We start from the raw sequence: 13,656 nt of genomic DNA on the forward strand, positions 1-13,656 counted from the left end.
CAAGACCCGCAGGAAGGTCTGGCCCAGGATCCTATGGAGTCACTGTTTTGCCCTGGGTCCCAGTGCACATGAAACCTTGTGTGCTCCCTCCAAGGGTGTAGTCTGTTTCCCCCAGTCCTGTGGAACTCCTAGACTCAAGCCCACTGGTCTTCAAAGCCAAATGCTTTGTGGGCTCCTCTTCCCATTGCCAGACCCCCAGGCTGGGGAGACTGACGTGGGGCTCAGAACTCTCACTCCTGTAGGAGAACCTCTGTAATATAATAATTTTCCAGTTTGTGGGTTGCCCACTTGGTGGGTATAGGATTTGATTATATTGCAGAAGCACCCCTCCTACCATCTCATTGTGGCTTTCTCTTTGTCTTTGGGTGTAGAGTACATATTTTGGTAGGTTGGGGTCTTTTTTATCAATGGTTGTTCAGCAGTTTTGATTTTGTTGTTTTTGTGAGAGGAGGTAAGCTCAAGTCCTTCTACTCTGCCATCTTGTCTCCTGCCCCTGTCATACTTTCTTCTTCATGTTTTCATGTTACTAATTAGCATCCTTTCATTTCAGCTTGAAGAACTTTCAGCATTTATTGTAAGACAAGTCTAGTGGTGATTAACTCTTTCAGCTTTTTTTTTTTTTTTTTTGGTCTGGGAAATTCTTTTTCTCTCCTTTATTTCTGAAGACAACTTTTCTGGGTACAGCATTCTTGGTTGGGTGTTATTTTCTTTCAGTACTTTGAATATATCATTCCACTCTCTCCTTGCCTGCTAGGTTTCTGTTGAGAAATCTGCTGATAGCCTTATGCAGGTTCCCATGCATATGAGAATCGTTTTTTCTCTTGCTGCTTTTAATCTTCTCTTTTTGTCTTTGATTTTAGACAGCTTTATTATAATGTATCTTAGAGAAGACCATTTTGGGTTGAATTGTTTGGAGACCAGTGAGCCACATGAACTTAAATATCAAAATATCTACCCAGAATTGGGAAGTTCTAGTCATTATTTATTTAAATGATCTTTCTTCCCCTTTCTCCCTCTCTTCTCCTTCTGGGACTCCAATATTTTGTAGACTGTTAATCTTAATTTTATCCTATAAGTCACACAGGCATACTTCACTCTTTTTCATTCTTTCTTTTTTTTTTTTTTCCTACTCTGACTAGTCAATTTCAAATGAGCTTTCTTTGACTTCACAGACACTTTCTGCTGGCTCATCAGGTCTGCTATTGATGTTCTCTATTGTATTTTTCATTTCATACATTGTATTCTTCAGCTCTATAATTTGTTTGGTTCTTTTTATGATTTCTACTCTGTTAAATTTCTTATTTTGTTCATGATGTTTTCCTGATTTTGTTGAATTGTTTCTCTTGTAGCTCACTGAGCTTCCTTAAAACAACTATTTTAAATTGTTTATCATGCAAATCACAGATCTTCTGGTCTTTGTGTGTCAGCTTCTGGAAATTATTGCATTCCATTGATGATGTCTTGTTTCCTTGATTTTTCATATTCCTTCTAGTCTTGTGTTGCTGTCACCTCCTCCAGTTTTTATTGACTGGCCTCTTCTATACATCCAATCATAGATTATTTGGTCTGGAACTTCTCCACTGGACTCCCAGACTTTTACAAAAACACTCTCATCTGTTGGTGAAAATCTGTGTTCTTTAGGGAGATGACAGTAGAAAACTATTTTGTCATTTTGATGATGTCGTCAGTTTTCAAAGGTGGTAAGTGTCAAAAATACAAGGGTTCCAGAGGCCAAACAATTATATGTAGATATTAGGGAGGGAGTTTGGGGAGTGCTCATTTTAATTTTTTAATTAAGCTTTTTATTTTGAGATCATTATAGATTCACATGCAGTTGTAAGAGAAAATATAGAGATATACCTTGCACCCTTTACTCAATTTCTCCAATGATAGCATTTTGCAAAACTATATTACAATATTACATTTAGGATATTAACATTGTTACAGGATACAGTCAAGAGACAGAACATTTCTATCATCACAAGGATTACTCGTGTTACTCTTTTATAACCACACTCACTCCTTTCCTTTCCCTACTCCCTCCTTAACCCCTGGCAACCACTAATATGTTCACTATTTCCAAATTATATCATCTGAAGAATGTTATATAAATGGAGTTATACCATATGTAACCTTTGGATATTGGCTTTTCTCAGTCAGCATGAATTCTTAGAAATTCTCCCAAGTTGGTTTATGTACCAATAGTTGGCTCCTTTTTATTGATGTGTTATATTCCATGGTATAGATGTACCAGAATCTGCTTAATTACACCCATTGAAAGACATCTACATTGTTTCTAGTTTGCGCTATTATGAAAAAGCTGCTATGGGTGTTTGTTTAGAAGTTTTTAAGTGACAATAAGTTTTTGTTTCTCTGGGATAAATGCCCAGATGTGTCATTGCTGGGTCATTTGGTAGTTGTATGTTTTATGTCTTAAGAAACTACCAAGCTATTACATAAAATAGTGGCTGTACTGTTTTACATTCTCACCAGCAAGGTATGAATGATTCTGTTTCCATGTACCCTTGCTAACATTTGGTGTTTTCACAATTTTTTCTATTTTAGCCTTTGTAATAGATATGTAGTGATATCTCATTGTGGTTTTAATTTGCATATTTCCAATGATTAATGATGTTGAACATCTTTTCATGTGTTTAACTGATATCCATATATCCTCTTCAGTGAATTATCTGTCTTTTGCCCATTTTCTAATTGGAGTGTGTAGTTTTGTTTGTTTGTTTGTTTTTACTATTGAGTTTTTAAAAATTTGTTCATTTATTTATTTATTTTTGGCTGTGTTGGGTCTTCGTTTCTGTGCGAGGGCTTTCTCCAGTTGCGGTGAGTGGGGGCCACTCTTCATCGCAGTGCACAGGCCTCTCACTGTTGCAGCCTCTCTTGTTGCAGGGCACAAGCTCCAGACGTGCAGGCTCAGTAGTTGTGGCTCATGGGCCTAGTTGCTCTGCAGCATGTGGGATCTTCCCAGACCAGGGCTCAAGCCCACGTCCCCTGCATTGGCATGCAGATTCTCAACCACTGCGCCACCAGGGAAGCCCTTACTATTGAGTTTTTAGAGTTCTTTATATATTCTAGATACCAATGTTTTGTCAGATACATGGTTTGCAAATATCTTTCCTAGCCTGTAGCTTGTTTTTTCATCCTCTTTACATGGTCTTTCACGGGGCAAAATTTTCTATTTTGATGAGGTTGATTTTATCAATTTTTTATTTTATAGTTCAAGCTTTTGGTGTCAGTTCTAAGAACTTCTTTGCCTAGACCTAAATCCTGATGATTTTCTCCTACTGTTTTCTAAAATTTTTGCAGCTTTAAATTTAAGTTCATTATCTGTTTTGAGTTAATTTTTATAGGGTGTGAAATTAGGTTGAGATTATTTTTACTTTTGGCCTGTGGAAGCCCAGTTGCTTCAGTGCCATTTGTTTAAAAGGCATTCTTCCTCCACTGAATTGCTTTTGTACCTTTGTGAAAAATCAGTTGGGCATATTTGTGTAGGTCTGTTTTTGGTTTCTCTATTCTGTTCCATTGATCTAACATGTCTACCCCTCTACCAACACCAAACTGTCTTGGTTATTGTAGCTATATAATTAGTTTTGAAATCAGGGTAGACTTATTATTCAAACTTTATTCTATTTCAAGTTTATTTTAGTTATTCTGGGGTACTCATTTGATTTTGACCTGGCCCTAAAGCCTCTGGAGATGGGGACTGTACTCATGGCCCTAGGGAGCTCCATGATGACAAACTGAAATGGGTTGATGGACCAGGAATTAGCAACCAACTCCCAAGAAGTTATATATCAATTCTTAAAAACAATGCAGTGTAAAAAGCAAATGTAAAGTGAAAAGGCCTCCCTTGGAGCTAGGCTCTGTCCTCTTTGCTTTTCTTCCAGCCAGGCTTCCCCTCCTCCAGAAGAGTAGTAGTAAGGTCCCATGGCATTACAGATTGTGTTGGAATCTGTATTAAATCTGAATTAGAGAAATCCTAACAACAATGCTCCCCATCATTTCCAGGAAGGGGTTATTGGAAGGATTAAGAAAGCTGGCTTTCTCAGGTATCTGAGAGAACTCCCTTCTTGCTCTTCCTATGTATATGATAAAACTATTGAACTACTAAGCTGTACAATCACTTCTACATGTGTAGTGCCCTTGAGTCTCAAAATATATCAGTCACCACAGCCCTGGACTAGGAGAGCCTTGAAAACTCGAAATAGAAATAAGGGAATCAATTTTTAGGAATTCTGTGAAGTTTGAGACTAGATAAGTTTCTTTGAAGACTTCAGGATTTCTATTAAACATGGAAAGCAGTTTAGGTGAACCATTGTTTAAATATTGGGAGACAAGAAAGGACCTGCAAGGGATAGCCTTGAGACAAGGCAGAGAAGGAACCTGACACAAAGGTTTGGTATGAGTGAGTAGGACTGTTTTCTAGTTCGTTGCTTTGTGCATGTTCCTCTGCTTTATGGTTTCTCAGTGAAAAGATAAGCCAGTCTCAGATAGACTTGAGGGAACTTGGGCTGAGGTAAAGGAACACCATCCCATCATGAAGGTCAGTGTGGTAGGGACAGTGGAGGAATTCAGAGTGAGAGAAGCTCAGGAGGTGAGAGCCTCCAGGAGACAGAGGTGGGCCACTAGGGCAGTAACCCCTTTGTAGCCTGAGGACTGTCCAGGTGGCTGGGGCTCATATCTCTAAGGAAGAAGCACATTCTCTCAAAGGATTCTCCTATTCATACAGATCATAGACTTACTGTTATTAACTCCAGATTACTTTCTAAACTGTCATGTTTTCACCCCTAAGAAGTTAGGGGTGGTTGCCTTTAATTCCCTATCTAAAGCGAATCATATTTCCATGATGAGAGAAAGTGCCAATGAGGGCCTCCCAAGAGTAAGAAGCAACAAACAGAAGGAAGGCCATGTCTAGCCAAAGGCCCAAGCTAGGTGCACTCCTCAATTGGAAATCAGATCTTCACAGGCACTCAGCCTCCTCAATGAAAAGGAACCTCATTAGGAATAATTAAGGGTGCTTTATGTGGCTGCTAGAATCTCAGGCAACTTGAATCTGATCATTTTATATGGTGACTCATTCTGAACCAAAGAGCCCTTTAAAAGAGCACAAGGGAGGACCTAGGGAAAGTGAAGTCTCATTAAGATTGCCTACCCTGGGGACAATGATAGTGGCTGTCAGTAATAGAAATAGCTGTCAGTAATTGAGGTAAGACAAAAAAGTGAGCTGTTCTTTCCCATTATGGAGGATCATCAGAACCCTGAGATGGAGAAGAGAGAGCAGAGGACTTGGAGTCAAGCTGACTTAAGTTCAGAGTCACTTTATCCCAAAGATCCTCAGTTTCTTCACCTGGAAAATGGGGCTAATAATGCCTACCTTTTCAGGGGTACCATACAAATGAAATGAAGGAACTTATATAGAATGACTGGTACTGAATAGGTTCTTGAAAAAAAGAAGGGATAGTTCCTACCTTTTGTTCAATTAAGCATTTTAATTTTTTCTAGTTCAGGAAAATGAGAAAATAAAGCTTCATTTCATATTCAAATTGATCCCCAAGGTATTTTTCTTTTTTAAATACTTTATGGTTCAAAAAGAGAATAACTATCTGAATCTTCTGTCTAGGTTCAGTTTGAAGTTGTCCATTCTGATTTGGGGTTCCTGATTTCGCAAATGCTCCCAAACCAATGAAAGAATTGTTATGCACATATCCCTAATATATTTATACATATTAATAAATTATACAAATTCACTATTGTCCAACTGTTTGTAAATTGTTAGTAAAGTTTAGTTTTTCTCTTTTATTTAAGTGAAAATAAAGGAAACAGAGGTTCTATTTTTTACCTGTACCCAATGTGCTATCTTTAGACATGACTGCCTTAAATTATTCACTCCTAAGCCTTAAGTCTTTTAAGACCATTTGCCAACTGTCATCAGGGACACCTGGGTATCTGGACATTTCCCACCACCCCAAGTGAACTTCAGCATGGAAACAAGCCTAGGAATATGCAAGCACATAGCCTATGGCTTCTCAGTCTCACAACGAGAGTGGGTGAGGCCAGGGAGGTTGTAGTTAAAGGCAGTTTTACCTTTTTGTTTCGGGACTTTTCTCACAGTCATTGCAGCCTGCCTCTTCTGATTTTCAGAAATTTCAAAGCCTATAACATAAAAATACATGATTTTGTTATGAGAAACATAGACCTTTCTTAAATGTATAAATTAGTACAACTTTTCTGGAAGAGTAATTTTGCCAAGATATATCAAAAGTCTTGAAAAGCAAAAAAAGGAAAGTGGTCAGAAACTTGGACAAAGACTTACAACAATGCATTTCAATGTATAGAGGGGCAAAAAAGTGAGATCATGAGTTAAGAGGCTGTTAAATGAAGAATGGTTGAATAAAATATGGTGTAAAGTGGGAAAATATTTCACAACCAAAAGCAAAAACACAAAGAAAAGGAAAAAAATGAGTCAAAGATAAATGATTACAACAGAAAATGTATATAGACTTAATGAAACTTTCAGAAGGAGAAAAAAAATTGAATGGCAAAAAGTAATTAATGAAATAACCAAAATGTCTGTGCAAGTTCTTTGCGAATTTTTTAATTGAGTTACTTGGTTTTTGGCTAATTGAGTTGTAGGAGTTCCTTATATATTTTGGAAATTATCAGATATATGGTTTGCAAATATTTTCTCTCATTTAGTAGGTTGCCTTTTTGTTCTGTTGTTTCTTTCCTTTGCTGTGCATAAGCTTTTTCGTTTTATGTAGTCCCACTTGTCTATTTTTGCTTTGCTGTCCATGTTTTTGGTGTCATATCCAAGAAATCATTGCCAAAGACCAATGTCAAGAAGTATTTCTCCAATGTTTTCTTCTAGGATTTTTGCAGTCTCCAGTCATATGTTTATGTCTTCAGTTCACTTTGAACTGATTTTCATGTATGGTATAAGGTAGGAGTTCAATTTCATTCTTTTGTATGTGGATATCCAGTTTTCACACCACCATTCATTGAAGAAACTATCCTTTCCCAATTGTGTATTCTTGGGACCCTTGTTGAAGATATGTTGAATATATACGTGTAGGTTTATTTCTGAGCTCCCTATCCTATTCCATTGGTCTATATGTCTGTCTTTATGCCAGCACCATACGGTTTTAATTACTGTAGCTTTGTAATATATTTAGAATCAGGAATTGTGATGCCTCCAGCTTTGTTCTTCTTTCTTATGGGTGTATTTTGGATCCCCATGAATTTCAGGATTGTCCTTTTTTTCTGTTTCTGTAAAAAATGTCATAGGATCACATTGAGTCTATAGATGGCTTTCAGTAAAATGGATATTTTATCAACGTTGTCTTCTGTTCCATGAACACAGAATGTCTTTCTATTTATTTGTGTCTTCTTTAATTTCTTTCAGCAATATTTTGTAGTTTTCTGTGTACCAGTCTTTTACCTCCTTGGTTAAGTTTATTCCTAAGTATTGTATTCTTTCTGATGCAACTGTAAATGGGATTGTTTGCTTAATTTCTTTTTCAGAGAGTTTGTTGTTAGTGTATAGAAACACAACTTTTTTGTGTGTTAACTTTGTATCCTACTAATTTACTGAATTCATTTATTAGATGTAAGAGCTTTTTGTGGAGTCTTTAGGGTTTTCTATACATAAGATGATGTCATCTGCAAACAGGAATAATTTTACTTCTTCTTTCCTGATTTGGAGGCATTAATTAATTAATTAAGCCTAATTGCTCTGGCTAGGACTTCCACTACTATGTTGACTAGAAGTGTTGAAAGTGGGCATCCTTCTTGTTCCTGATCTTAGAGAAAAAGCTTTCAGCTTTCCCCCCTTAACTATTATGTTAGCTGTGAGCCTTCCATACATGGCCTTTATTATGTTGAGGTAAATTCCTTCTATACCTTTATAGTTTTTATCATAAAAGGGTGTTGAATTTTGTCAAATGATTTTTCTGCATCTATAAAGATGATTGTGTGATTTTTTTCCTTTATTTTGTTAGTGTGGTGTATCACATTAATTGATTTACATATGTTGAACAATCCTTGTATCCCAGGGATAAATCCCACTTGGTCATGGTGTATGATCCTTTTATTGTACTGTTGAATTTTGTTTACTAGTGTTTTATTGAGGATTTTCCCATGTATTTCGTTAGGGATATTGGCCTGCAGTTTACTTTTCTTGTAGTGGAAGGCTTAATGTTGTTAAATGCCCATTCAAACCCAAAGTTATCTACAGATTCAGTGCAATCCAATCAAAACCCCAATAGCATTTTTTACAGAAATAGAAAAATCAATCCTAGAATTCATGTGGAAACAGAAAAGACCCATAATAGCTAAAGCAATCTTGAGGGAGAAGAACAAAGCTGGAGGCATCATAATTCCTGTTTCAAAATATACTATGAAGCTACAGTAATTAAAACAGTATGGTACTGGCATAAAGACAGACATATAGACCAATCGAACAGGAGAGAGAGCCCAGAAGAAACCCACACATATACAGTCAACATATCTTTGACAAGGCTGCCAAGAGTACACAATGGGGAAAAGACAGTTTCCTCAACAAATGGTTCTGTGAAAACTGCATATCCACATGCAAAGGAATGAAATTGAACTTCTACCTTACACCATACATGAAAATCCATGCAAAGTGGACTGAAGACTTAAATGTATGACTTGAAACTGTAAAGCTCCTAGAAGAAAAGAGGGAAAAATCTTCTTGACATTGGTCTTGACAATGATGTCTTGGATATGATACCAAAAGCATAGGCAACAAAGCAGAAGTAGACAAATAGGACTACATCAAACTAAAATGTTTTAGCACAGCAAAGGAAAGAAACAACAGATTAAAAAGGCAATCTATGGAATGGGAGAAAATATTTGCAAACCATATATCTGATAAGGGGTTAATTTCCAAAATATATAAGAAACTTCTATACTCAATAGCAAAAAAACAAATAACTTGATTAAAAATAATGGGCAAAGGACTTGCATAGACATGTCCTCAAAGAAGTCATATAAATGGCCAACAGGTATATAAAAGGACATCACTAATCATCAGGGAAATGCAAATCTAAACCATAATAAAATATCACTTCACTCCTGTTTAGAGAGCTATTATCAAAGAAACAAAAGATAATAAGTATTGGCAGGAATGTAGAGAAACTGGAACCACAGTAAACTGTTGGGAATTAAAATGATTTAGTCATTATGGAAAACATTATGGAGGTTCCTCATAAAATTAAAAATAGAACTAACATATGATCCAGTAATCCCACTTCTTGGTATATATCCAAAATAAGTGAAATCAGGATCTTGAAGAGATATCAGTACTCTTAGCTTCATTGCAGCATTATTCCCAATAGCCATGATATGGAAACAATCTAAATGTCTGAGGATGGATAAAGGGATAAAGAAAATGTGGTATGTATTTTTGTATACACACACACACACATACACACACACACACACACACACACACACACACACTGGAATATTATTCAGCCCTAAAAAGGAAGGGAATTCTGCCATATGTGACAACATGGATGAATCTGGAGGACATTTGCTAATTAAAATAATGCAGTCACAGAAGGACAAATCTTGTATTTGTATGAATATGAGGTATCTAAACTAGTCAAACTCATAGATACAGAGAGCAGAATGGTGATTCTAGAGGCTGGAAGGAGGGAAAAATGGGGAGCTGCTTCTCTATAGCTATAAAATTCCATTTATACAAGATATGAATAAGTCCTAGAGACTTGTTTACAACAATGAGCCTATGACTAACATTACTATATTGTGCCCTTAAAAATCTGTGAAAAGTATAGAGCTCATGGTAAGTGTTTTTGCCACTTGAAAAAAAACAAGAAAGGCTGAGGTCTCCCCCAAGAGAAGAAATTTTGCCTCAGAGCTTCAGACTTACAAGCCCTATAGATGACAGCTTTGGCCTATGCCCATGAGTTCAAGCCTGCCCATGACCTTTGATTCCTGACTGCCTGGAGTTGCTTAGCCAGGCTTCACAATCACATAAGGCAATTCCTTATAATAAATCTCTTAAAAGTAATACATCTCCTATTGGTTATGCTTCTCTTGTTGAACCCTGACTGATACAAGGAGTAATATTAGATTCTGTATTCTTCAACTGGAGAGTTACTTATGATAAATTATGTTTGAAAAAGCAAGTTACAGAGTAATATGTATAGTATAATATAATTTTTCTAAATAAAAATAAAGTCTTATGTGTATATATGTTTATATGAGCTTAAGATTAGTACAGAAAGAGGCACACCGAACTAATACTGATTATCTCACACAGCTTAGGAGCAACAGAGAAGGGAAAAGAATGCTAAACTTTATTACATTTCCATATGTGTTTAAACAGTTATTATGACCATGCATTTATTTTATAATTAAAAAATAAAAAACATAAAAATTATGGTAAATCCATATGACAGCCATAAAAAATAATGATTAAAATAGTAAATGATTTAGAGAAATGCTAATGATATAATTTTTAGTGAAAAATAAGGACATAAAATTATATCTATCCATCAAGAAGTGGCAGAAGTTGAAGGAGACAGATATAAAGATTCAGCCACCCTAGTTTTTATTTATTTATTTATTTTTAAGACACATAGAAAAAAAAAGATGGGAAGGAAATATATCAAAATGTTTACAAAAGTTATCTCTGGGTAGTATGTTCATGTGTGATTTTTAGTTTTTTTCTTGTATTTTTTGTTTCTTTCCCCAAAATTGCTTACAATGAAAATGATTTACTGTTATAATCAGACCAAAAACCTTAATATTTTTAAAAAGATGAACATAAGCTGTCAGGAAGTAACTTCTGGAAGCTCTTCTATTGTTTGGGAACCAGAGGGAATGGTATGAATCTTCAAGTTGATCTAGGGTTTGCAAAAAGCACACTAAGGCAATTCCTCTAATAGCACTAACAACCTAGGCAGGGTCAGAGGTTGCTGGCGCCTGCCATTGGGAGAAGCAGCCAGTACCATTTCTATAATGATTTCACATTATGTCCCAAAGCAGTGCCCATAGGCTGAAAGCAAATTGACACCAATGGGACTTAAAGTGAATTATCAATATGCACTCTACCCTAAACCTGAGAAGACTATGATAAGACTAAGCAGTGTCTTTCTGATTATCCTTCCTTTCCTCTGGACCATTTCCATCGCTAACACTTCAGATAGGAGAATACATTTGCACCAGGACTCAAATGGTAGGCCCATTTTTCTAGAGGCAGTTTCTACCAACTTGAACATACAGATGTTTTAAGGTATAATTCTCCTCCCTATAAGTGAGTCAAAAACAGAAACTCTTGTGTCTTCTCATGAAATTTCAGAGCCTGGCTGTTTGGTATTTTTATGCCAGAAAGGCAGGACCATGAGTAAGAGACCAGATAGTACTTTGTAAACCACAAAGCTAAAGCCTAAATCCCACAGTTGGAAAGCAGCATAAAAAGTATCTCTACCAGCTATATTCCCTTTGGAAAGGAAAACAACTTATTTCAAGCCAAAGAGTATAGCTTAGTATGATTCTAAATCGTGCAAGTGGTCATGGTTTTAGACCCTGTTATATTTTCTATAATTTACTTTAAAATACTTTCATAAAGAGTGCATGATATATACATGCACATTAATTTTAATCTATACTCTAGGGGCATTTAGTTAACATCTAAAATGCCCTAATCAGGAATATACACTCAAGAGGAGCAGTTCAGTCACCTTAATGCAGGAGGCCTAATTAGCATAATACATGTTAAAAATGAATTTTTACTGATAAAAAAGGAATGCCGTGCAAGATGTGCCCTGGCCACAAAAGTCTTACAGGCATTTTAGCCCTCACAAGAACTGGGTATAAGAATCCAGTGAACCCTATAGCCTATACATACACTTCAGAAGGAAGCCTGAAGTTTAAGATTGAAAATGGGTACTATATTTTGGCCCTTGTCAGAGGATTTTGTCACTAGACTCTGACTAGGAACTTAGCTGAATCCTATATGTTACCAAATCTGCCTCGACTAACCTAACCTTTTTACAGAAGATGCTGTTATGTATCTAAGGACAGAGTTGGGACTTCATTGAAATTACAGAACAGGCTGTATGACTGCTTTTGTGTTTGTTTGCTAATAAATTTTTGTATGTTTGGGAGAATCGAGCCTGAGGTTTTATTTCAGTGTAATAATCTTATCTAGCAATGAGAATGTAGGGGAGACCAACCTCTATCACTTAACCCTGACTAATAGAAATTATTGGTATCTACCAAAAATAACCTAATAATAGGGGACCACCAAAGTGGATTAGGTTAGTTTGCAACAAAAATCTTCTCTTTGCCTCTGAAAAAATGAAAACGAATTTAACTCACTGTGTTCTTCATAGCCATATTCTTCTTTCTCCTCTCAGGTCACTTACCGATTTTTTCATCTTCCTGTACCATTTTCCTCTCTTCTCTGAAAGCCCTGAGCCAGCGTATCTTCTCCTCCAACTTCTTGGCAAAGAATAGGTGTATCTCCTCAGTTTCCTTGTTATGAAGCTTGAAGGCATTTTTCATGCTGACATTAAAGTCATCATCTCTGCCATCTTCAATGTCAACTACTTCATATTTATCCATATCAATGCGGCCTTTGTAGTACAGGATGTCTCTCCGGATCAGGTCCTAGGTAGGAAGAAAGAGAAGGCTTTTTGTTGAAGGTATGTGGAGAGTGGGTACCAGGAGACTTGGCACATGGGCGTAGCAGGATGCTAACATTGCCATTGTTCTGGAGTATCAATGAGGGGTGGTTTGGTCTAAATTTGGGCAGGTTAGCTTAGTGTATGACACTAATAGTTGGTTAACTAGATGCTCTTAGAGAAAGCCTCTGGCCTACATCCATAGACTTTGTCTCAGACTTCAGCCTCAATCCATGTATGTGTTTGCAAGACTGCTGATGGGAAGTAGGAAGCAGTAAGCCACACAAGCACAGTTAGCAAGGGCTTTTCCTCTTCCAAAATATTTGGCCTTCTAGACTATCTGATAGAGTCAGAAATGTTCATTAATTTTTATTACCATTACATGGTCTGGTTAAACTATTCCCATTTTACTGAATTGTCTGACATGCCTCACAGTTCACAGCTGCAGGCTACCTGCAAAGGATTTGCCTTTGGCCACTCACATTCCCAGTCCTAACTCTTCACACTGCATGGTAAACTGGGCTTTTCTGTAGGGCTGGGGAAGGCTGTCTTTAAGGATTCCCAGCATAGCTCTATCAATCTCAAAGCCCCAGGCTGGGAAATACAGGTGTTGATAAATTGCTTTGCAAAAAATAACAATCATGGTGTTCTTTTTCCTTCCATAGTGATTATGCATATAAATAGGCTTTCGAGTACAGATGGGTTCTGATCTGTTGGGTAACCTTGGCATCAAGTTTATAGGAGAGAGATAAGTCTGCTGTATGGAGTGGGACAACGTAGCTCCAAGCTTGTTTCAGAGCCTGGATTCCTTTCACCATGCTCAAAGTGGACAAGCTCAGTCCTGCCAAAAGGATGTGGTGACGCCCATGCACTGACTTCCATAGTCCCCAGGAACACTTTGTGAAACATATGCATAAAAAGTAGGCCCTGTCAGGCTAATCTAACTACAAAAGCAGAACAAGCT

At 36.8% G+C, this 13,656-nt stretch overlaps 1 protein-coding gene across 12 annotated transcripts in view; it reads right to left on the bottom strand.

The window, feature by feature from the left end:
• The window catches only part of ARHGEF9 (Cdc42 guanine nucleotide exchange factor 9), a 228,719-nt gene that overhangs the window by 20,329 nt on the left and 194,734 nt on the right, over positions 1–13,656 (bottom strand). For all 12 annotated transcript variants that reach the window (XM_059910557.1, XM_059910551.1, XM_059910560.1 and 9 more), the window contains 2 exons: positions 12,435–12,678; positions 6,100–6,168 (listed from right to left, as the gene is read on the bottom strand). In XM_059910557.1, coding sequence (XP_059766540.1) covers positions 6,100–6,168; positions 12,435–12,678 — 313 coding nt within the window. The remainder of the gene's footprint in view (positions 1–6,099; positions 6,169–12,434; positions 12,679–13,656) is intronic.

This window comes from Balaenoptera ricei, chromosome X (genome assembly GCF_028023285.1).
Source record: "Balaenoptera ricei isolate mBalRic1 chromosome X, mBalRic1.hap2, whole genome shotgun sequence".
Taxonomy (NCBI): Eukaryota; Metazoa; Chordata; class Mammalia; order Artiodactyla; family Balaenopteridae; genus Balaenoptera; species Balaenoptera ricei.